The sequence below is a fragment of the Pygocentrus nattereri genome, chromosome 28, assembly GCF_015220715.1.
Source record: "Pygocentrus nattereri isolate fPygNat1 chromosome 28, fPygNat1.pri, whole genome shotgun sequence".
Lineage (NCBI taxonomy): Eukaryota > Metazoa > Chordata > Actinopteri > Characiformes > Serrasalmidae > Pygocentrus > Pygocentrus nattereri.
This window is the reverse complement of record NC_051238.1, coordinates 11,466,596-11,490,579: the sequence shown is the minus strand read 5'-3', so window position 1 is coordinate 11,490,579 and position 23,984 is coordinate 11,466,596. Positions and strand designations below refer to the sequence as shown.

General features: G+C 41.2%; 1 protein-coding gene across 11 annotated transcripts in view; it reads left to right on the top strand.

The window, feature by feature from the left end:
- LOC108438364 (tight junction protein ZO-2) overlaps window positions 1–23,984 on the top strand; it is a 143,009-nt gene that overhangs the window by 81,913 nt on the left and 37,112 nt on the right. For 7 of the 11 annotated variants that reach the window (XR_005129855.1, XM_037535892.1, XM_037535894.1 and 4 more), the window contains 4 exons: window positions 15,737–15,790; window positions 20,840–20,964; window positions 21,147–21,249; window positions 21,705–22,317. Coding sequence is in view for 10 of the 11 variants with exons in the window: in XM_037535890.1 (XP_037391787.1) it covers window positions 15,737–15,790; window positions 20,840–20,964; window positions 21,147–21,249; window positions 21,705–22,317 (895 nt within the window). In the remaining variant the exon portion in view is untranslated. Of the gene's footprint in view, window positions 1–4,321; window positions 4,473–4,800; window positions 4,825–5,183; window positions 5,695–7,788; window positions 7,796–15,736; window positions 15,791–20,839; window positions 20,965–21,146; window positions 21,250–21,704; window positions 22,318–23,984 lie in introns of those variants that run through there. The other 4 variants (XM_037535891.1, XM_037535889.1, XM_037535893.1 and 1 more) reach the window with 4 other exon arrangements.

Genomic DNA, 23,984 nt, shown 5'->3' with positions numbered 1-23,984 from the left:
TATTGAGAGGACAAAGTGAGCTTGCTCCATAGTGTCTGTACTGTTAGATAGTTATTCTTCTTGTTTCCAGTAAAAAATGCAGATGAAGTTCTGATTCATGCTCTGAGACTCTCGACCCGTCTATATATATGGGTGTCATTCAGTTGTTTGGAATCATTGTCCAAAAGTTTGGGACCGCTGGTTTTTAATGATGAAAATATATTTAAAGTTTTGTTTTATGATAGTAGCAGGCTTCAACTCAGGTTTCAAATACTAAGTAGGAAGCATTAAAAAAAAGAAAATTTAGATGTGTCCAGAATGATTAACCGAGCTGTAGATGACTCTTTAATAATTATGGATAACAATGTATAAAATCAAGAATAAAGTTAGACTATTATTAAACTATGAAAATGTTGCATAAAACATCTAGACATAAGTTTTGAAGTGTTTATTATGTTTAAATCTACACTATGAAAATTCAATTTGAATTCAATCTGTTTAGCAGTCTGAAGATTCTCCACAAGGAGGCGCTATCGTAATCAAGTAGCTGTTAGTGCTTCACATCAGTCACACTCTGTGTCCTTGTCTGATTATTTAACCGATTTCTATAATTATTCACAGTTTCTTTGAACCACTGAGCACATTTTATACTATAGATCAGTTTAACTGTGTGGCTGCTTGTTTAGCTGTGGTGATTTTACATTGCATGAAATACTCAGACAGTAGTTACTATGGCCAACCAAAGTAATGAATTAATCATGTCCATGTTCTTTTTAGTGCTTTTCTCTGAGAGTGACTGCTTCTTTTTGCATTGAGGTAAATTGAGCAATATCACCGTTCTCTGAAGAAAACCTTGTATCTCCAAAAATGGTAACTTTACAGGGAAAGGAAAAAAAATACCTTACCTTTAATGTAAGTCAATGGAACCAGACTTCTTTCTGAGTCATTTTGGGCTGTTTCTTTTGGTCCATTCTTCCTGAAATTTACACACAATATAAAGGGCAACAGGTACTTTCAAATTTTGTCAAAAACTGAAAAATCTTATTCTTCTAATTTATATAATAGATCATGTATCAACGTCACACGTACCCATTCCCTATAGTAATGTTTCTTTTCCAAAAGCTGCAGGATGAAATCAGTTCTCAACAGCAGGTAAAGAAGCACACAGCATTCTGTGCACATTAGTGCTGAACAGATGATGAACGGTGTGTTTGTGAGAATTAAATGCAATTAGTTATACACACTTAAGTGCACTTGAGAAATATAGGCATAGTTTGCTTTGCATTGCCTATGGCTAGCACCAGCTACTGTTAGCAGCTATCCCTCAATCCGGTTGTTTAGCCTAGTGGCTGGATAGCTAGTCGTGACTTGTGATAGCATAGCGTCGAGCAGACATTGCGCTGTGATTGCATTCCAGTGCATTGTGTCTGAAAATACAGCTTTTACCATGTTAGCAAGTTCCTTTCGTCCTTTCACATTACGTGTTCTCTAAATTAATTTGTGTTGTGAACATAACCTTATTATGTGACTTTATACCCCTTAATTTATGTCTGTTTTTAGGATGAAGCAGGCAAGATTAAGCTCTTTTTCAAGAAAAATGGTAGCTAGTGTAGAAATGAGTGAATAGCCTAACTGAGTGTGACTTTCAATGAACATAACAGCACAGATAATCGACATGAAAATCCCTAAATAAATATACAGTGTTTACCCTAATGTAAACTGGGAGATTACTGAGGTACAAAAACTGATTTAGGGAAGTGTTAAAATAACACCCAAATTCTTTGAGTGTGTAGGCCTATGTCAAATAACAGGAAAATTGTCATTATTTACTCTTGTTTCTGGGGTAGGACCCCCATACCCCCAGTGTAAGGGTGCCTTCCTAGAATTTTGGCCCCTGCTCATACAAACTACCATGTAGTCACTGTTTTTTTGTTCATTTGTTTGTTTATTTGTTTATCATTTAAAAATACTTTGTTGTCTGTAATTATTTTTATAATTTGAAAAGATCCCGCACATGATACAACATGCCAAGGGGTCAGAAACAGCCCTGGTGCCCCTGACCTGTGTGGTGATGTTGAGGGCAGTTAGGCTCAGGAAAATGTGTGTTTATCTGTGTAAAGATTAGTAGAGGGAGGGTCGTGTGTGTGTGTGTGTGTGTGTGTATGGTCTGATCACTTTAAACACTTTGGAATGTTTGTGTGTAATTCCTCGTAATCTGCTTTCAGATGCTAACTCTCTCTGAGTGAGTTCTGCTGCGAGCAGTTCCTGGAGAGCAGGCCTAACAGTCGCTCATTGTCTTAAGCCACGTCCCCCTGCTCGTCACAAATACAAGCCCTCGTGCATGTTTTGGTTGAGTCCCCTCTTCAGGGTTTGATTGACATTTGTTCCATGTTGCGTGGAAGTTAACTTACTAATTAAAGGGATGCTGGAGAAAACCGATTAGAGCAGATTGGAGGCAGATAGTTTGTTTCCTGATTAATTCCCTCCCCTGTTTGTGGCCCACGGTGGCTCTTACCCAGCCTTCAAGCAGGAAGTCATCAGACGCTTATCAGTCACTTCTCTCTGTGTGCAGTATACAGTTCATCCCACAGAACTCTTCATATTTGTATGGCCCATTCTGATTCCAGTTGTTTTGGCCAGTTTTCCTTTGCTAAATAGAATATTTGCTCTTTGCCTAAGATAAATGAACACACAGGCTAGTGGGTTGGTCTATGTGTTTGTGTGCTAAAATGGAATAATTCATTCTTACGTGATCATTTTTTCAGGCTGTTTTTGTTACTTCACCTTTAAGACTGACCAGTATTCTCTGTGCCAAACAGCAGTCCAGGCTGAAAAGCTCTAACTTTAGTGTGAATGAGTGAATGTAATGTACTGTTGGCTAACTAGGCGGATATATGTAAATGAGTTGTTTTTTTGTGACGTCACAAAAAATGTGATTTTCATAAGTTGCACATTAAATAAAGGTTCTTAACCACCATTAAGGACCATTAAGGTGTTGTTTATGGCAGTGTCTAAACAGGTAAACAAACCAAAGAGTAAAGCTGTATTCATTGAAATGCCGTGAATATGAACCAGCATGTTTTATTCCCTGATACCACAAAGTGCACAAACAGGAGTTAGACAGATCAGACATTCACAACTTTGTATTATTACTAAACAAAGCAGCTGCAAAAGTTGATTAATCTTACATGCAGCTCCATTAATGAACAGAAGTGCCTAACAGTGGATGTTGTTGCTTTTAAAATTTGCACGTGTGGAAGTGAATGGCAGCAGTTCTGGAGCTTTAAAGGCGGAGGGACACTTTCCTGAGGAGTGCACAGTACTGAAATATTAAAGGGCATGGCATTGTCCTGCAGATAACAGCATCCTCTGCAGTCACAGAGAGAAAGAGGGTGTGTGTGTGTGTGTGTGTGTGTGTGTGTGTGTGTGTGTGTGTGTGTGTGTGAGAGAGAGCATATCTGTACAAGTTTTTCTGTGTGTGTGTTTGTGTGTGTGCACACAAGAATGTAGGCCAGTATTGTATTAGAATTACATAACATGGAAAAGCAGTCAGATTCAGAGAGGGGGGCATGGAGAGGGAGAGGGTGATGGAGGGAGAGAGAGAGAGAGAGAGAGAGAGAGAGAGAGAGAGAGAACAAGAAAGAGAAGATGGAGAGCAAAAGAGGGAGAGAGGGAAGGTAGAGATTGAGAGGGGGTGAAGACAGAAAAAGAAACAAGAAGGGAGAGTAGAAAGAGAGTAGTGAGAAGGGCAGAGAGCAAAAGAGGGAGGAAGAGTAGAGAGAGAGAAAGAAAAAAGGAAGAGCAGGAAGGCAGAGAGGAGGAAAGAAGCAGAAGAATAAGGGAGAATATAAAAGCAGAGAGAGAGAGAAAAAAGGTTAAAAGACTAAAGCAAAAGAAAAGGAGAGAGAAAAAATTGAAAGTGAGAGGGAAAGAGTTGAGAGAGAGGAAGGAAAGCATAGAGAGAAGAAGAGAGAAAAAGAAGAGAGGGACAAAGTGTGAAAGAGAGGGCGAAAAAATAGCAAGAGAGAAAAAGTAGAGAGAGAGAGTAGTGAAAGAGAGAGACTTAGTAGAGGAACAGAGTGAAAGAGAAAGTAGAGAGAAAAGAGGTAGAAGATTAAAACGAGGAGAGATATGTAACGGAAAGAAAAAAGTAGCAAGAGAGAAAAAAGTAGAGAAAGTAGTGTGTGAGAGAGAAATAGTAGAGATACAGAGTGAGAGAGAGAGACAGTAAAGAGAAAAGGGTGAGAGACAGAGAGAGTAGAGAGAAAAAGGGTGAGACAAAAGAGAGAGAGAGAGACAAAGGGAGAGGAGAGAGAGAGAGGGAGAGAGAGATGCGGTAGGGGAATGAGAGCAGGTTGCGTGTGTGTGTGTGGTGGGCAGACGGCTGCTGGGCTCATCTGGCGGACCCCTCTGCCCCGGCCGCTGCAATGAAAACGGTGCTGCGCCGAAAGTGGGCGCGCGCCGTCCGATCGCTCAGGAATCGCCAAGGCTGTGTAAGCTTTATTTTTAGCCTCTCTCTCTCTCTCTCTCTCTCTCTCTCTCTCTCTCTCTCTCTCTCTCTCTCTCTCTCTCTCTCTCTCTCTCTCTCTCTCTCTGTGCCTCTCGCTCTCTCTCTGCCTCTCTCTTTCTCTGTCTCTGTCTCTCTCTCTGTCTCTCTCTCTCTCTCTCTCTCTCTCTCTCTCTCTCAGCCTCTCTCTCTCCTAATCTTCTCGGGCACGGCTCTTAATTAGATTGGAGCCGGGGCGGCCATGGGGAGAGATGAGTGTGGACTGGCTCCCCTTTAGCTGCTGTGTGCGTTTGCGGAGATCACAGCCATGGAGACGGCGAGGAGGGGCGCGTGCGGAGGTGCGGGGCGAGAGCCGGCCGCTCCGGGACAGCTTCATCATCCTGTACACCCCCAGCCGAGCGTCCGCATGCCTGCTCCGACTGGTGGGGGTGTAAAGAGTGTAGAGAGAGAGAGAAAGGGATAGAGAGAGGGATGGAGCCAGGCGGGCTTTTGATCCTCCGGGGATAAACCCTCCTTCAGCTAGCGTCTTAGATGCGCGATCGCATTTCCTCTAGATCTCCCCCTCCCTGCTCATAGCCGTTTGATTTGTGTGGAAAATGCCTTTTGATGTTCTGCTTGATGCACAGGCTTCTCTGTAGTGTTTAGTTTGGTGCTGATTGTCTACGGTGGGCTGTGTGGCATTACATAGTACCTGCATTGGCAAACTTGAAGCAGTCAGCTGCATTTGTTTAACTGTAATTGACTGTAATTGTAATGGTTCAAGTTTGTATTGAACTAAGTTGTGTTGCAGCTTTGATGCAGTTGTTTGGGATCTGCAACGCTGTGTTGAGCTGGTTTTACAGTTTGAACTCAAACTGGGAAGTAAGTAAGGAGTGAAATGAATCATATGATATGAAAATGAGTGCTCGTTCATGTTGTCAGCAGTGCTGTTGAATAGATGCAGAAGTAATCAGAGACGGCCTGTACGTGTGCGCATGTGGGATGTAGCAGCAGTGATGATGCCGGAATGCAGGACGAGTGTCTTTAGCATGCAGGCTGATGTGTATGTTGTGGACTTTAGTAGCTCATGTCGCATAGCGCACAACCTCCACGGTGATGCTCTGGGACTGTAGGTGTATGTAGTGGTTTCTGTAATCGCTTTGCACTGGGACTCTGTGTGTAGAGGATTTGAACTATGACTCTATGATGCTCTCTGACCGCATCCTCAGGTTTGTATTGCTCTCATTTTGTTTGTTTGTAGCATTTCTCTACTGCAGCTATGGCTAGTAGGTTTACAATGCATCTGTATTGGACCTGGCACTCACTTATGCATTTATAGTGAAATTCCATCGATTTCTCCAAATTTGTGCATAATACATGCATTACGAGATGACCGGAGTAATTCAGAATGGTTTAATGTAAAATGCTCCATTCTAGAAAAAACTTAGCCAGTCTTAATTTTACATAATGGTGGTGATAGGAATCAGACATCTGAAGCATTTCTAAAAATACTTCCTCAGAGATGTATGCTGGACATTATAAGGAAAAATCTCAATCTCAAATTTTTCATCCTTTCAACTTTATCGCCATTACATATAAACATTCAGAAGACACATGTATGGTCAGTGATCATGATGGATAGTAAATTAAATGTCTAGAATTGTGTTGTGGACCCTGGTTCCTATCACCACCACTGTTAAGAAATCTGAATTGGTATGTTTCTCTAAGCTATCTGAATGACTTTAAGTACATCTCAAAGACTGAATTATGCAGCAATTTTGAAAAATCTGGTGGATACAGTGCCCATACTCTGTTGCTGCTCGGGATTGGACATGATCATTTTTAAGAATAAACACCCCAGTGTAAATGGTACAGTTTATTTCTTGTAATTCCAGCAACAGTGTATAAATAGCGTCTTTTCAAAGTTGTAATCTCAAATTGGGATAGACAGATATAACATTTTGCACTGGGCCACTGAAAATTGTGGCCAAGATTAGGAGATTTGTAGCCACAATTATAAAGCATGTTTATTGTAAATTAAGATTTAGATTAAGTGACCCTTATTAGTCCCACAACGGGGAAATTTCACCTCCACATTTAACCCATCTGTGAAGTGAAACACCACATACACTCAAGTGAGCACACACACACTAGAGGGCAGTGAGCACACTTGCCCGGAGCGGTGAGCAGCCCAATCCACAACGCCTGGGGTGCAGTTGGGGGTTAGGTGTCTTGCTCAAGGACACCTCAGTCATGTGCTGTTGGCTCTGGGGATCGAACCAACGACCTTCCAGTCATGAGGCTGGTTCCCTAACCTCCAGCCCATGACTGCCCCAAGCCCATGACTGCCTCTGTACAGTATATTTACAATTAACAAACATGCTGTAGGACCAAAAATATTGTGTTTTCAATAGAGGTTACTCCTGGTGTCTGCCTGTCATGGAAACAGACTATTTGTTCCTTTTCGAAATCATACTCCAAGCTAAAGAAATTGTTCTGATTTTATTTATACTGTCACCGTCATTAACCAATAATTTTCATAATTGCACTGATGTTTCTTCTCTCTGTATTGAATATTGCTTGTATCTAGGTCTGAAATATTATGTCTCTTTGTCCTGACGCCAGCTCTTGTGTCTGGCTGTGTCTTAGCTCAAGTGTATCTCTAGATAAGGGTACACAACTCCGGTCCTGGTTGGCTGCTGTCTGTAGCACAGTTTGATGACTTCCCTGTGCAGACACACATGATTCAACTCTTCTGTCAGTTGGCAGATTTAGGGGATATGTAGGGGAGAACTGTACCCTCCAGGAACAGATTTGTGCACCCCTGCTTTAGACTGTAGCCAAGTGACTCTTAAACTGGTCTTCAGGGATTCCTGAGAGGGGCCATGCTTTTTGAGTGTCAGGAGTTGAGATGAAGCAAAAATATAGACCATCTGGGGGGTCTTGAGAGCTAGATTGAGCACCACAAGCTCTGGTTTGCACCAGCTAGTTATATATTTTCTTATTGGACGACAAAGCACCTTTGTAAGTCATGTCAGTAAGAATTTAAATATTAATGTAATAAATTTAGAGCATTAGTGATTTCTAAACAGTTTCAGTAACAGCGCTGTGATAATATTGCAAACCATAATCATTTTGATTAGAATTGACATCATGATTAGGAGTGTTGTACTTGGCCCTTGTTTTAATCGAGGCACAGTACTGGGTGAACAGTTCATTATTCCCACAATATTGTGACCAACATTTGAATGAAGACAAATGATGGCTGTATACCTGTTGTGTTACACTGGAATGAAATGCTTCAGACATTAGAGCAGGATCAGTGCTGGAGTGAAGTGTTGATGGGTGCTGATTGTTCACAAACGTGGTGTTGTAGTTGCATTGGACAGCATAATTCATAGAACATCCATTCTCCATGCTGCATTCTCACATCTCCACGATGCACATTGTCATAGTTTTGTATTCCACAGTTTCACAGTGCATTGTTTCACCCCTAATCATGACAGTAGATTTTCATATTTCCCTGTTCCTAAATGGGAACAGACTGGCACTGTGTCTCTGACACCATGTGCGTGTGTGTGTGTATCTGAGGCTGTGTGTCTGCGTTGTGTCTGCACTTGTTATGTAGAGTGACAGTGGAAAAGCTCTGCTCTGTGGTTGCTGGGCCATCTGCTCCCTGCTTGGCTTTTCAAACTCTCTTTCTCACAGTTAAAAACTAATTTTGGGCTCTGCTCATTTTCATGACTGTCAAAGGGAAGCAGGTGTTTCTGTCTCCGTGTCCCTCAGGTGGACAATATATTCTTAGCATGGTCAGCTGTGTGTATACACTTGTTTTGAGTACTTTGTGAGGACCACATGATGATAGGACATCAAAATTGCTCACAAAGCCTTTTTTATAAGAGCTATAAGTTTGCCTTTAATAAAGTTAATAAAGTTTATTTAACTTTGCTTAAGAAAATGTAAAGTAAAATGTAATTAAGTGTAAATAAAGACATTCTAGTCAGCGCGTTTTAGGGGAACTTGGCATTGTCCGAATTGTTCACAGTGGTGGTTGTGGGAACCAGTTATGTGAAGCCTTTAATGCCTTTAAAAGCTACCTCAATGAATGGCTGCAGATACATTGCCTGATGCTTATGACATCATATGCATTTTATGATAGTTTTGAGATCAGGTTTTGGCCTAAAATGTATTTTTAAAATAAATGAGTGGTTGAGTGATGCATGTAGGGTGTTGTACGGCAAAATAGTACCCAAAGAGATGTATTGTCTTTCCCAGATTTACTGCTGTTTTACCATTATCAGCATTTATATAGAGAAAGTTAGTAGGTTCACTGAATATTTGGGATAGCACATTGGCTGTTTATGTTGCCAACATTATGACCACTGGTTTGTATTACCTTTTTGGAATCTGAGCCGGTAAGTTTTTCTATATCACTGCTCTGAATAACTTTGTTTACATCTCATCCATTAACCACTGAATTAGGCATTTAGATTTCCTCTTTAAAGTTAGGCATAATTCCTCATCAAGCCTTTACTTTGGCCTGGCCTGCACTTGCTTTATCTCGTTCTGCATGATGTTTGCTGTTGAAGTCCATGCTAACAGCTGCTCCAGCAGCGTGTTGAGTAGTGCAGCTTCATCAGCATCGGCCAGCTTGGCTACTCTCCCTTTTTAGTCCCACAGCTCAGGCTATTCTGCCAGTGCAGCCATGCAGAGTGCTGCCTTTGTTTTACCTCAGGTGTGAGCTCAGTTGGGGCTGAGGCCATGGGAATTAACAGCTAGCCTCAGTGTGTGTGCATGCACACATATGCATGTGCACTTGTTTTGGGTTGCTAAGGCCTTTTGTTTTTAGGTTGTTTGGTATCAACATACCCCAGCGTTTGATGTATCTGTTCTCTGTTGTCAGGTATGTGTGTGTTATATCCGCAGTATGGATGAGAAGTAATTGCTGCATCTTTTTCCTATCATGCATTGCCTCTTGTCTGTTGAGGGGAGTGTTTGGTGTGTGTATACTGCAGAGACATGCTATCAAAGGACCAGGCTGGTGGGTTGCTTCTACATGTAGCTATTTTATTTGTTTTGTAGTAGATGCAGATGTAATCCTAGTATAGCATTGATATTTCTGATATTGCAATACATAATATCTGAGATCCCACTCACAGCAACCTATATTATGAAAAAAATGACAGTTCTTGAAAGTGATCTCTAATGCTTTTGCAACAAAACCCTTCATATTCTGTTAATATAACGTATAATTTTTTATGTAATTAATTAACCTAGTGACTCTTATTTGATTCATTGGTTAACCATTAAATATTTTTACCATTATACATTTTTAAAATTCTATCTGTGCCACAAGAGAAAGAACAAGCCATGCTATGTGGCATGTATGAATGTGCTGAGCACAATTTTGGATCAAGATGCCTAGAAGAGAAGATCTGAGTGATTTTAAAAGAGGGTTCTTTATTGGGGCATTGCATGGATGGCAGGAGCTTCAGTCACAAGGACTGCTCAACTCTCTAGTGCTTCAATAGGAGCAGTGATTAAAGTGAGCTCTGCATTTAAATCTATGGACAAAGACATCATAGTGCTGGGAATTCTGGGCAAAAATTCAGTGGTTGTGACGTTTGTGCATTCTTGTGATTTATAAGCAAAAACAGAAGAGCAGCTATTCCTCAGGTGAAAAGTGTACTGAGGACATGTTCATACTGCCTGCAAAAATAGATCCTCCACAACTACATAGAGAGTGATGTTATAGTAGGTGTGCAGTGTATAAACCCCTCATTATTAAGACACATGCATATTTGAGATTTTGCAGAAACTACAGGCACTGGTGGCTCTGTTATGCTGTCAGGTTTGGGTCCACTTGTTCCCTTAGACTGCACATCAACAGAAAGTGATTCTGACTGATCACCTTTACCCTATGATGGACATTTCTGTCTCGATGGGAGTCATCTCACCCAGGACCACCCACTGGGCTCAAAGGGTGCCTGAATGGTTTAATGATTATGAAAATTAAGAAGATCTTTCAGAAGAATGTATACAGTTCCAGAGACTTCCACAATCTATGCCAAGGTGCATTGAAGCTGTGTCGTGACTTGTGGTTGTTATTTATGTGCATAAGGAGTTTATGCTTTCATTTTTTTAAGTAGATCAGACGCCCATACAGTACATACTTAGTTTTGTTGACTATTACTTTGAAGACAATTTTTAACTCTAGTAGATCAGGCTATAGGAGTTTGTACAGCTGGTGAAATGGGCAACAGGCATTCAGCACTGTGATTCCCCATTATTGCAGGAGGCAGCGGGGCAGGGCCATTTGTGATGGGGTGGTGGGTGACAGGGTTGTCAGCACAGTTCAATGCTCCACTCGCCTGCCTATGCTCTTGGGCCCTGTGGGGGCTTTCTCCACTGAGACATGCTGGAGACCACAGCGCAGTCCTGACCTTGTTCTGATCGCTTTCCTTTAAGTAAGAGCTGAGAGCTGCAGCAGAGCACGCTGGGGTTTTTGGGTTAGTTCTCAGGAGAAAGATGGAGAGAGAGACGGAGAGAGAGAGCGAGCAGCTGAACAGAGATATTTACCTGCAGAGAAATCTGAAGCACAGAAGGCCAACTTTAGATGTAAGCTGTGAGATTTAAATAGTTTAAATGCACCTGTGGAGAGAGATGAAGACCCTTACAGGTTAGAAATGATGATAAATACTGAAATTGACCCTGTAAATTGATTGAAAATGAACAAATCAGTTTACTGCAAATGTTGGAATGTTAGAAATACTGATAAATTGATACAGAGACACTTGAAAGCTTTGGTAAAACTGTCATAATTAGCAGTTGGAACAAAACCTCATGTCTTGTAATTTTATACCATTTCTTTCAGTCTACACATTGTAAAAGGCAGTTGGGAGTTTCAAGTATAAAGGGAAAAGTAAGTGAACTTTAGTTATAATAATGACAATGTACAGCATTTAGCAGACACTCTTATCCAGAGCGACTTACAAGAAGTGCTTTGTCTATCTAGAGAAAGTGTGATTGACATCGCCCTATTTGTGAGGGCGCGTGACTTTGTCATGTGTTATGTAGAGCATGATATATTAGTCAGAATGTTGGCTTTAAACAGCACATCAATAGGTTAAGAAACACAACGGCAGGCCGCTCTGCTAACTTGTTTAATGGCGATCAGGTCTTCAGAACGGCTTGTTGTTTGAGAACCTCTAAAACACCTTCTTCACTTGTAGATCAGTGTGTCTTGAATTGTTCCATGTAATGATTTAATATAAAGCCAGTGCAGAGCCTCATTAACCACTCAGTAAGAGCATTGAAGCTGTACAGCAGTATTTCTGTACAGAGCATTTCTCTCTCTCTCTCTCTCTCTCTCTCTCTCTCTCTCTCTCTCTCTCTCTCTCTCTCTCTCTCTCTCTCTCTCGCTTTCTCTCTCTCTCTCTCTCTCTCTCTCTCTCTCTATCTATCTATCTATCTGTCTATTGCTCTCTCTTATCTTTATCTTTATTATCTCTCTCTGTATCTCTCTCTCCCCCTCTCTCTTTTCCATGCTGTTCCCCACCTTCATCTCATCTTAGTGGTGAGCAGTATGGTAAAATGTAATATAACAATACTTGAAGATGAGGTTTTATAAGTTGGAACAGACAGAATAGAACCAGCAGTGCTGCATTTTAAAGTACTATCAAAAACCACAAATACAGTGATTTGAATTTGGCATTTCACATATAGAACTACTACTGCTCTCTTCTCTTTGTAATGAAACATGCAGTTGGTCAGTGTTCTTTAAATATTTGCAGTATTCTTTATTCTTAGAAAAGCATATTGTGACATAATGGATCACAATAATAATACTAATAATAATAATATAATGTTGTCTGCCACTGTATCATCATGCTATATATCTTATAATTTTAAAGTAAAAGAGGGAGCAGTGTGTGTGTGTGTGCATGTATGTGTTTAAGTGTTTGGACTTCTGTGTTCCTTGTCATGTCTGTCCCTCCTGCTCTTCGTGTTGGATACCTGAACCTGGGCTGTCTTGACCCTGATTTTGGATTTGCCCATAATAAATCTCGCTTGTCTCCGCACATGCGTCTGCCTAAATATCGTTCCTCGTTACAAACACTAATGTTGTGTTTTCTTGGAATTCAGGGGGCAAATATTTTCTGACAGAATTCTCCAATTAAATTGTGCTGAGAGAAAAGAGCGAATGTGGTGTGTGTGAGTTCTGCTTCCGGCAGCGCAGCAAGTAGCTGCAGCGGCCACTTTGGGAATAGCAAAACTGTGCTTTTTTGCTATTTTTGTTTACTGTAAACTAAGGAGATGGTTGTTGACTTCCGAAGAGTGTGAGGTGACCACCCCCCACTGAATGTCACTGGCTCTGCTGTGGAAATCGTCAGGAGGTGTTCACATCACAGATAACCTCACCTCGTCCCTCAACACCAGCTCCATAGCCAAGAGAGCCCAGCAGCCCCTTCACTTTCTGCGGAGACTGAAGAAGGCTCATCTCCCCCCTCCCATCCTCACCATGTTCTACAGGGGGACTGTGGCGAGCATCCTGAGCAGCTGCATCATCGCTTGGTTTGGGAATTGCACCGCCTCAGACCACAAGACCCTACAGCATATAGTGAGGACAGCTGAGAAGATCATCGGGGTCTCTCTCCCCTCCATCATAGACATCTACACCACACATTGTATCCGGAAAGCCACTAGCATTGTGGACGACTCCATCCATCCCTCACATGGACTTTTTTCACTGCTGCCGTCTGGCAGAAGGTATTGGAGCATCCGTGCCACCACTGCCTGACTTTGCAACAGCTTTATTCCTCAAGAAATCAGGTTCTTAAACTCATAAGGCCTGAGCTAAACCCACCCCACACATACTCCACACACACACCTCTTTTGATGCTCTACTTGCACTATCTGGATCATTGCTGCTACACCGTGTTTTCATTGCTTTTACTCAGGTTTTTCTCCCTCAGTAACTTCTGTGTTTATGTCTGTCATCTGACTGCGTGACTCTCAGATCACAGCATGTTAATATCTCTGCACCTTATTCCACGACCTCATGTCCAGAATGAGTGCTGTGTCAGTGCTGCTCTGTCCTGTCTGTTTACAGTGTCTAATGTCTGTTTAATTTATCGTATTTCTTTCTAGTTCAATTTTTTGTTTACACATTACGTCTGCAAGTTCACACTTTATACTTTTTGTTCCTTGTTGCATCGTGTTGTTCCTGGAGGAACGTAATTTCACTCCACTGTGTACTTGTAAATAGATGGAATGACAATAAAAGCCTCTTGACTCTTGACGTGTGTGTGTGTGTGTGTGTGTGTGTGTGTGTGTGTGTGTGTGTTTGTGTGTGTGTGTGTTCTTAAGCGTGAGAGAAAAAGGGAGAAAAGAGAAAGAGGACAGAGAAGTAAGCAAAATGTTATTTATTATGCTCATGTGAGTATCCTGCAGAAAAGAAAGAGGCTTTATTGGCTTGCTGTCTGGAGCCCTGCTGTGAATATATATGTTCTGTAAACATTCTAAACTCTATTTTGACCTGAGAACAGTAATAGCTGTGCTTGGATTGAAAAGATTACTTCCTTGAGTTGGGGACACAATCCAGTGCAGCAGTTACTGTTACACTTTCTTCAGCGCTAAGAGGATCTCCTGGTCAGGGTTTCCATTAGACAAAAATTCTGCAAGTCTGTTAAATTAGGTGCCTGGGTGCAATGCCCAATAAAACTATTTAGCCAAGGTACAAGTTTTTAAGTTACTTGCAGTAATGTTGATACTTTTATCAACAGTACATGTCTTGTTTTTTGTAAATGCAGCCAACAGCCAATTTGTTTGTACACTAATAATTTTACTCTGATGGGGTGTTTGTGCTTTCCAATGTCATTTATTTGGTTTATATTAATTTCACTTGTCATTCTTTTGTAACACATGGTATTGATGTTGCACAGCGCTGACTGGAATTTTATCCATCTGTGTGGCAAACAGACATTCTTGGAGCCCAACACTAGCACCAAAATGTCGTTATGAACACCCTTATTTACAGAGCACCTTCCTTATAGAGCAGCTCAGTATTGCTCTGTTTTGCCGTCTGATCATTATATAACTAATTAAACCTTTCTGGGGTCGGGGTTAAATTTTTCTGAAGTCTGTGGTTTGGGTCATTTTGGGAACTGGAACCAAGTTACATAAACATGTTACTTTATATAAAAATGTGTGTTTTTAGGTAGAGACTAAAAGGAATAACGTTTGTGTGAGAGTCCAGTGGTGCTTATCTTTGTGTTGTTGTTGTTGGTGCCTTTGTGGGCAGTGGTGTTGGTGTGACTGTGGAGTTTGTGGGTCATGCTGGGTCTGTGATCAGCACTATCGACCCAGATGCCTGTCTGTTTATCTGAGAACAGTGACACCCTCGAGCTGTGTGTGTGTATCTGTGTGTGTGCTTTTTGGTTTGAGAGACACTCAGCAATATGGTTGAATGTATTTTCATGAAATCAGTCCAGAATAAGGGTGGGCAATATGATGACATTTATAGCGTCCTGATAAATAACATTATGATACGTACAGTCGTAAGCTAAGTTTGAACACCCCCAGTCAAATGACATATTTTGTTGTCTAAGTGAAAATAAGTCCTCTACAGGAACAAAGTTAAATCTGTCATTTTCATTGCCCTGTTTTTATTCATTTGAGTTAAACATATTATAAAAAAAACATCAATTAAAATTTTAAGAGTTTTTGGAGTACATCAAGTTTCATGATGTATTTTTGCCATGTTGCCCACCCTTCGACCTGTTCAAGCCCTCTCTGTCTCTCTGTCATCACAGTGAGCTCTTTGAAGAGAAATTAATCTTAACTTTCACACATGATGAAACTGCTATCAGCTGCTATCAATGCTACCACCCTTCCTCTTCCATCTGACCATTGCTTTGCTCAACGCAGTGTAGGATCTGAACAGTGGTCAGTTTTATTAGTGAAATTAAAAACTGTTGTGTGTGTTTTTTAAAAATGTAATTTTAAATAGACAGCACAGTCCATATGTTATCTCAAAGCTACAGTGCTATCAGGCTTCTCTTATGAAACAGCTGGACTGTCCCGTTTAAAAAAAGAAAAAAGAAAATGAAACCGTCAGCATAGGATCAGAATGCTGTTATGAGAGCCTGATCACTGGTCACGACTAATGCAAATGATCCCATGTGCCATTATTCATGTGTTTGTAGTGCCAGTGAACTGATTTATAAATCAACAGTGTATCGATATTAACGTATATTTTTCTCTCTTTAGAGCTCAGGAATGGAGGAGACGGTGTGGGAGCAGTACACTGTGACTCTACAGCGGGTATGTAACTACTTCCGCTTCACTAGCACTATTTCGTCTTACAGCTCTACTGATGTGGATATGCGAATTTATATCATAAGTCAAATACATAGTACATGATTATTGTTGTTATGTTTGGGTCAGTTGTTGTGGCATTTATGTTTTGGTCAAAACATATCTAAGACCTCAGGCAAGTCTCTATGCTAAAGATGAAAAAAAAAACAAAATGACAATACTTACCAGTCAGAATAAAGTGTTAAAAGACTAAATTCAACATCTCTTCATCATTTAGAATTAAACAGGTTGATTTTGTTACTGTGTCTCTAAAACTCGTATATGTAAATGATATCTGTGCTGATTGGCTGCTTTGTGTTGTGCCTTTTAGCAGCCCACATTGAAATTAATACAAGAAACTTACGTTTGGGCTGAAATGGTCAAGAATGTCAGATAAAACATCTTTCTGATGTGTGGATCCTTTAGAAAGCTGCAGTTATACATTCACTTTCTTGCAGCCAAGAACAGCATAGTGTTTAATTGGTTTCCCATCACTTTCCACTCCAATAAGCCTGTTAGTGATTGTTTTCCAGTAACAGAACTTCTTATTAACTCGACGAGAATGGGCATTTGTACAGTTCTGTGAAAAGGTCAGAGACCACCCTTCATGTATTTCATTTCCAGTCAAAACAACCCTTTAACGTTTTCAGGCTCGTCTGGATGCTAATGATGAAGTACGAAATAACAGCATATCTGAGGCCTACTAATAAGTTTGAACTGCTTCATGCGGACAGTAAGTTGTTATGGTTTACTGATGGGGCTAGAGCCTGAAACTAAAACAGAAACCATGTTTAGGAAGATATTATCTGTAGTACAGTAGCACACAGAAAGCTGTTAGAGTAATATTGTGACACTTGCTGTACTGTAGAAGTAGTAGTGTTTATGGACAGGGAGAGGCTTTGTCCCACTGAACATTCACAACACAGACATATTCATAAACAAGCCAGCTGCAGGATTCTGACTCTTTAGGCACAATGTATACAACAAACCAGAGACAAATCAGTTTGGAAATAGTACACTTTATCACACCAAGCTTCACCATTGCTCCAAACGTCTATTTATGCCAAAGTCTGATTTATAAAGGCCATTTATAAAGCCCCACAGTGGCTGCTTAGTGACCTTTCACTTCTTATCATTTTAAAGTAAAATAATCTGATAAATCTGATAAATCAGTAGATCCTGAAATAAACTTTTTTTTTACTACTAAATTTTATCTTTACAATGATGTAATGAGTGCTTCCATGCTAAAAAGCTTCCTGAAGCACTATGACAGTGAAAGAAGTAGTGTTTATAGGCAGGAATACAATTCTTATGTCAGTAAGACTTTGTGAGATTTTGCTGTTTATCTGATTTAAAGAAGTGTGACAGTTGAAAGCCGATGGTCATGGACCAATAAGCCACCTGATAATTATGCTGCTGGTCCTCCAAGTGCTGCCAAAACAGCTTTGATACACAGAGACTCAGGACTCAGGACCTCTGAAAATGCCCTCCAGTATCTGACACCAAGACATTAGCAGCAGAACCTATAAGCTGATTTATAAAGGCCATGTTCTACATCTTTCTTCCATTTTATCTTTTTTTCCTTAAAAAAAGTTTTTCCAAACTCTTTTAATCACCTAGAATTTTTGTGGCTGTGCATTTAAATCTGACATGCAAATGACCTCTGGTTGTTCTTTGACTGCCCTGTGTTCTACCTCATTCCAGAAGCAGTCCAGTAACAGATCAGTAAATAGTAACAATAAAGTCATAACAGATTATAAAAAGTCTGGACATCTCACACCATCAGACTGGGTTTTGCATTTTTTTTAGGCGACTGAAATATTGGGGATCACACACTAAACGATTACGAATCACGCACTACACAACTTTTAAGCTGTTGCTGATTTGAACAGAGCTCATTCTCACGCATTCTCCGGTTACTAGGAGGCCCAAATAAAGAAATGTGGAGCAGCTCACTGCTGCTGTTTTCTCGGTCGTATGTGGTCATGCCTTAAACTCAGCTCATTAAATGCTGCAAGGCCTTTCGCCATTTTACTTTGATTACTTGCTATATTTTCTTCTTTCACTGTCTCAGTTTTCATTGGCTGTTGCAGGAATTCGTTCAGATTGAGTCACTGACCAGTTTACACTACTAGATTGTTTGATAAACTCCGACTAGTCTGAAACACGATCAGCAGGCCAAAAATCTGAGTCTGCACCCCTCATACACTACGCGATTCTCTCTCCAACTGTCAACTCTGACAAACCCAAAAATCAGCAGACTAGAGCCAACTAGCACAGATTCAGCCAGACTGAGAATTGGGGCTAAAATCGGGGGGGAAAGTCATGTAGTGTTACCATGGCTTTATTTGATTGATATGATCACTGATCAGGCCTAATACAAATAACCCCATGTGCCATTACTCATATGTATGTAGTGCTAGTGAGCCATGTTTTTTTTTTTTTTTTAAATACTCCAACCAACGTTGGATGTTGCATGCAATTGCACGTTTACAGCAGTTCCACTAGGTCACTAAAACTTACATAGTGTAGCTCTTTTATCTCAAAATTTGCCAAAAAAAAATCAGGTTTACATAATATTGTCTTTAAATTCTAAGACTTTTGAGAATTTAGGAATTTTCCCGTTGCTGCTGTGTCTTATCGTTGCCAGTGGCAGGATCTAGAAGCTTTTTTGTGTGCTTTCTGTCTTTCTTTCTGTCTTTCACCCATGTCTTCTTGCCATATGGGAAAAGCTCCAGAGCTGTTTACACACCCAAATAAACATGCACACAGCAACTATCTGCTGCCATCTTAATTTCTTACATGTCCAGGAAATAGCTCTGTGTTGACATGTGTAAGGGGCATGTCAGATAAAGGGGACTTTTGTTGTATCTCAGGAACATGAAGGTCAGGACAGAGCGAGGACACAGTTTGAAGTGGGCAAGGTTTGGAAAAAAGCAGGAAGCTCATAGTGTTCACAGCACTTTCCCACAGCAGCTTTTAAACTCCTCTTTATCTGACTAATCAATAGCCTGCACTTATCGTGGTGTTGGTAGGCTGTCCTGTTTTGCTCATCCAAAACCAGTTTTCCAGCCGCTCTGATTTTATTGGCCAGTGAAAATGTTTTGAGTGAACACGGTGTCTTCTTTCCACAGCATGAAGTAAAGAGTCTTGCTCAAGGGCATGATGGCAGTGCTTAGTGGAAAACGAGGACACTGTAGGCCCAGCCAGATTTCTGCAATGCTAAACTGAAACCAGTAGCCCCACAGTGGCTGCTTAGTGACCTTTCACTTCTTATCATTTTAAAGTAAAATGATCTGATATAGATAAATCAGTAGATCCTGAAATAAACTTTTTTTTTACTACTAAATTTTCTTTCCAATGATGTAATGAGTGCTTCCATGCTAAAAAGCTTCCTGAAGCACTATGAGTTAAAGAAGTGTGACAATTGAAAGCCGATGGTCATGGACCAATAAGCCACCTGATAATTATGCTGCTGGTCCTCCAAGTGCTGCCAAAACAGCTTTGATACACAGAGGCTCAGGACTCAGGACCTCTGAAAATGCCCTCCAGTATCTGACACCAAGACATTAGCAGCAGAACCTATAAGCCTTGTTGTTTCATGAGGTGGAGCCACTGTGGATCTTACTTGTTGTTCCAGTGCAGCCCACAGATTTTTTTGTTCGGACTGAGATCTGGGGAATTTGATGGTTATAGCAACACCTTGAACTCTCATGTTCTTGAAATTGTTCCTGAACACTGTGTGCATTGTGTCTCGGCACGTTATCCTGCCAAAAGAAGCCGCTGCCCTCCAGGAATATTATGGCTATGAACAGGTGTACTTGATTCACAACGATGTGTAAGTAGGTGTCAAATTGATGTCCACATGAATGCCAGGGTTTCTCAGCAGAACATTGCCCATCACAATCCCTCCACCAGCTTATCTTTTCCAATATTGCCATCATGTACCCAGGTGAATGGCAAGCAAGTACCTGGTCACCCACGCAATGTAAAAGAAAACAGGACTCAGTGGATCTGGCTACCTTCTCGCTCCAAGGAGAAGTTGTGATGCTTGCGTGTCCCTAGTAGGACCCTTTAACGATGCACAGGGGTTAGTATGGGCACTGTAACCGATCTGGGGTGTCTGTGACTTATGCCACAGTGTCGGTTAGGATCACACGGGATATCTTTCCTGCCCTATGTTCTGTAATCAACCTGAGGTGCAGCGGTTCCTATTTATGCAGGCGGTGAGGTGTAGCGGTCAGCTGCAGTCAAGCTGTGAAAGAGTGCGGGCAAGAGCACAGTTTAGTGTGAAGACACCATGCAAAGTGCAACAGTGGGGTTAAAAAAAATGACCAAAATGTGACTTATTGACACTCTTATTGACACTCTATAAAATGTAAAGCTAAATTGCACCTTAAATTTAAGATTTGTATTTCACTCTATATATTATTGAGAACATGACCCTTTTTAAGTGTGGCCAGCTACAGTTTAGCAAGCTACAGTTAAGAAGTGCTGACAGTAATAACGTGCCATTAGACTTATTTGCTCACAGATCAGCTACTTAGATACTGAATTCTGGTATTGATGATTTGGAGTTTGTTTATATTTTGTAGTATTGAAGTAGTTCGGTCAGTACCATATCACTGGTATTTTGACACGCAGTCTTAGTGCTTGGTAAAATTATACAGTACTAATATGGAGACTCACTAGCTGTATGGTGCAAACCTTGATTTGCAGACAATATCAGTTTTAACTGTAACAGTTCGAACAGTTTTCAATATCAATATAAATTGTGTAAGAAACTTGTTGTGCAGCTCTGCTGCTCAGGCAGGAGAGTAATCCAGTTAATGTCTGGAGCACAAGTGCTATCTCTCTACCCACCTGCCTCATCATTCCTGTTTCTTCATTGCATTGTCTGTCACTACTATTCTGTCTGTTCTTTACAGCTACTTTTGATCCACGACTTTAACTGGAAGAGTATTAACAGAAAGCAGTTTCCTGTTCTCATTATAACTCTGTCTTTTTCTCTCTTAGGATGCTAAGATGGGTTTTGGGATAGCTGTGTCTGGGGGCAGGGACAACCCTAACGTGGACACCGGTGAGACCTCCATCATCGTGTCTGATGTTCTGCAGGGTGGCCCAGCCGACGGCTTACTGTAGTACGTCTCTTTCTTGTTTTCTGTTTTCAAACAAGGCAAACATTACCTCTCATCACTTTAATAGCTGAATATAATAATATAATAAACTACTGAATAGAATAAGTGCATTTGTTTAGTCTGTTGGATTAAATTACCCTTTTGTTTTACTTGGAATTCAGTTGTGTTATTCTTACGTTTGGCAGTGAGAATGACCGGGTTATACAGGTCAACACTATCCCCATGGAGAATGTGCCTCATTCCTTTGCTGTGCAGCAGCTCCGAAAATGCGGGAAAGTGGCCAAAATAGTGAGTAGGCTTGTGACTGTCATGCGTAAGGGCTACTTTGTTCTGCCACATGATCATGTTTCTCCTTTAGCGTTTTTTGTTTTCTCTTGATTCATTTCTTTTTCAAAGGTTGACTGTTTGCAGTGATTTTATTAAAGCAGAGATTTGGCCAGAAATTAAATGTATGCAGTTTTTCCTTAAATCAGCTGAGAGTTAGTTTTGAACTAGAGCTAAGAGGCCAATGTGGCTAACAAGCAGTGGAAACTTATCACTTAATCATATAGACTGCCTGCTTAAATCCTCATAGTATTGCTCATGTAGTTTCTGACAATGTTTAATAAAGATTATCTTTAAAAAATGGATTAGCTGAAAACATAATTTTCAGTAGGCAAAAAAATTTGTTTACACATATTTGTAGCTTAAATGTAATCTTACTGTTGTGTTTGTGTTGGATTCATCCTTATGTTTCCCTGCAGACGGTGAAGAGGCCTCGCAAGGTTGCCGTCCTCAAGCGCCCTCCATCTCCAGACAGGGACAGCCGGGACTACAATCTGTCCAGCTACTACCCTGAGGACAACCGCAGCACGCACAGCGACCCGGACTCAGACTACCCCAGAGGAAACGGGGGCCTGGGCTACCCCCGTGAGCGTGATCGCAGCCAGGACAAGGGCCGCATGGGCTACTTGGAGCCGGACTACCGCAGGCCGGACTATGATCCGGGGAGGCGGGAGCGAAGCCGTGGCCGCAGCCTGGAGAGATCACCCAGCCCTGACAGGGGCTACCGCCGGGACGGGAGCCGGGGACGCACCCTGGAGCGCGGTGCCAGCCCCGATAGCCACTACCACAGGCAGCGCAGTCGTGGGGGTGCGGAGAGTCCCGCAGGAAGCTACGGAAGAGACCCTGGGCCAGGCTTTGACTCAAGGAAATACGAAACACGCTCAGATGACAGGATGATGAGGAGTCACAGCAGAGACCGGCTGCAGGAGCACTCACCATCACCCAGCAGGGGGCGCGGGAAGGATTGGGGTCACCTGGAGCCACTGGACACGCCCATCAACGTGTTGCTGGTAAAGAACCGACCCAATGAAGGTGAGAACCGAGATATTCACTCATATTCATTTATGCTGCACCGATGCATAGTTTAAGGCCAACGTGCACCAGACACACACATAGTACATATCATTGATGTAGCGTCATACACCACATAGAATCAGTCGCAGGGTGAACGATGATTAGCATTATTTTACACTCTCCACATATTGATTTAATGGAATAAAACTTTTAGCATCATTTAATGCCATCATGTTTGATTTCAGCTTATGTTCTCTTTTCAAACTCACAATTTTCAAGCTCAAGGACAAGGGAAAATGGCTAATAATGACCATTAGTGTTTGTCTGTTTATCTTAGGCCCTGTCCACATTTGGCAGTACCATCCATCTTGAGTGGCCTGTTCCTAAGTGGACAGCCAGATGTATAGCCGTTTACACCTGGCATTTCTTTATGTTGTGAATACGTTTTAAGTGACCACAAATGTTTGAAATGGTGTGACGAGAAGAAGGATACCTTGCACATTTACTGTGTCAGTCTTTTGTTGGGTTTGTTGTCACAAAACTGTCCCATGGGTCCTTGTTCATGTATGTGTAAGAGCTTTGGTTTAGATTGCATGGATTGCTAAAGCAGCTTGTAAACAAACAAGAGGCAAGACTAAAAAGTTAGCCATGCAGCTGCTTTCATCTCCAGTGTGAACGCAGCTGATTTAAGGCAGTCTTTTGATATTGTCAAGGACACTTTGGGGCACTTTAGCATTGATATTACTAATGTTATGTGGTCAGATCTGTCTCTGTCCACCTCCTGAAGAAACTTTGAGTGATTGGATCACAGCACGTCTCCGAGACACATTGCACTGCATTCATCACTGTCCAGGATACCCGCTAATGCCATGTGTGAACAGGGCCTTAAAGAGTTTGCATTTCAAGCCACATGTCACCTGCCATTGATTTCTGTGGTCTTGTTCTGGGTTTAATTTAATTTAGTAACAGCAAAATGCTGAGTGGCGCACACTGAGAGACTGCTCAGTGCTATAAGTCGGCAAGCTCGTGTTGATGCTAAATGTCAGAAGCGATGCTGTGCAACATCATGTCCAGTATTTAATGGCCTTTAGAATCAGTCCACATTTCAGTTCTTCACCCTCATCACTGCATGACTTGCATATCTTGCTCATCCAACAGATAAATAGAAGAACGTCAAAGAAAGTTACAGTATAAAGTAAAAAATGGTGGAATTCTGTGCTTGTTTTAATTGTGGAAGCTGCTAAAGCAAAGAAATAAGCTCAGTTTCTTTTGTTTTCCTGACATAAAGAAGAATCTTAGCAAGAGGTGCACACTCCAAATGGTTATATTTATTGGATGTAGTCACCTAATGTGTGTGAATCTCCATTGCTTCTTTTTTTCATACTATGCTGGAAGTGAACTTTGAGTATCTGTTAGTTTGATTGCTTGTGTTTTTGTTTTTGAAAGTGCCACACTTATTTGTTTACATCACCTGCACTTGTCTGTCTCCTCCAAAACAAAAGACTGTCTGGCCATAAGGGCAGATGTTTTGATGACATTTCCATAAGGCGTCTTTTCCCACTCGTACAAAATTTTGATTAAAATTTAGTTGGATTGACATAAAAGTTGCATTAATGCCAATCTGACTACTCAGACAGAGGTCGCCCTGGCACCTCAGATCTGCAGTGGATTTCAGTACCACATAT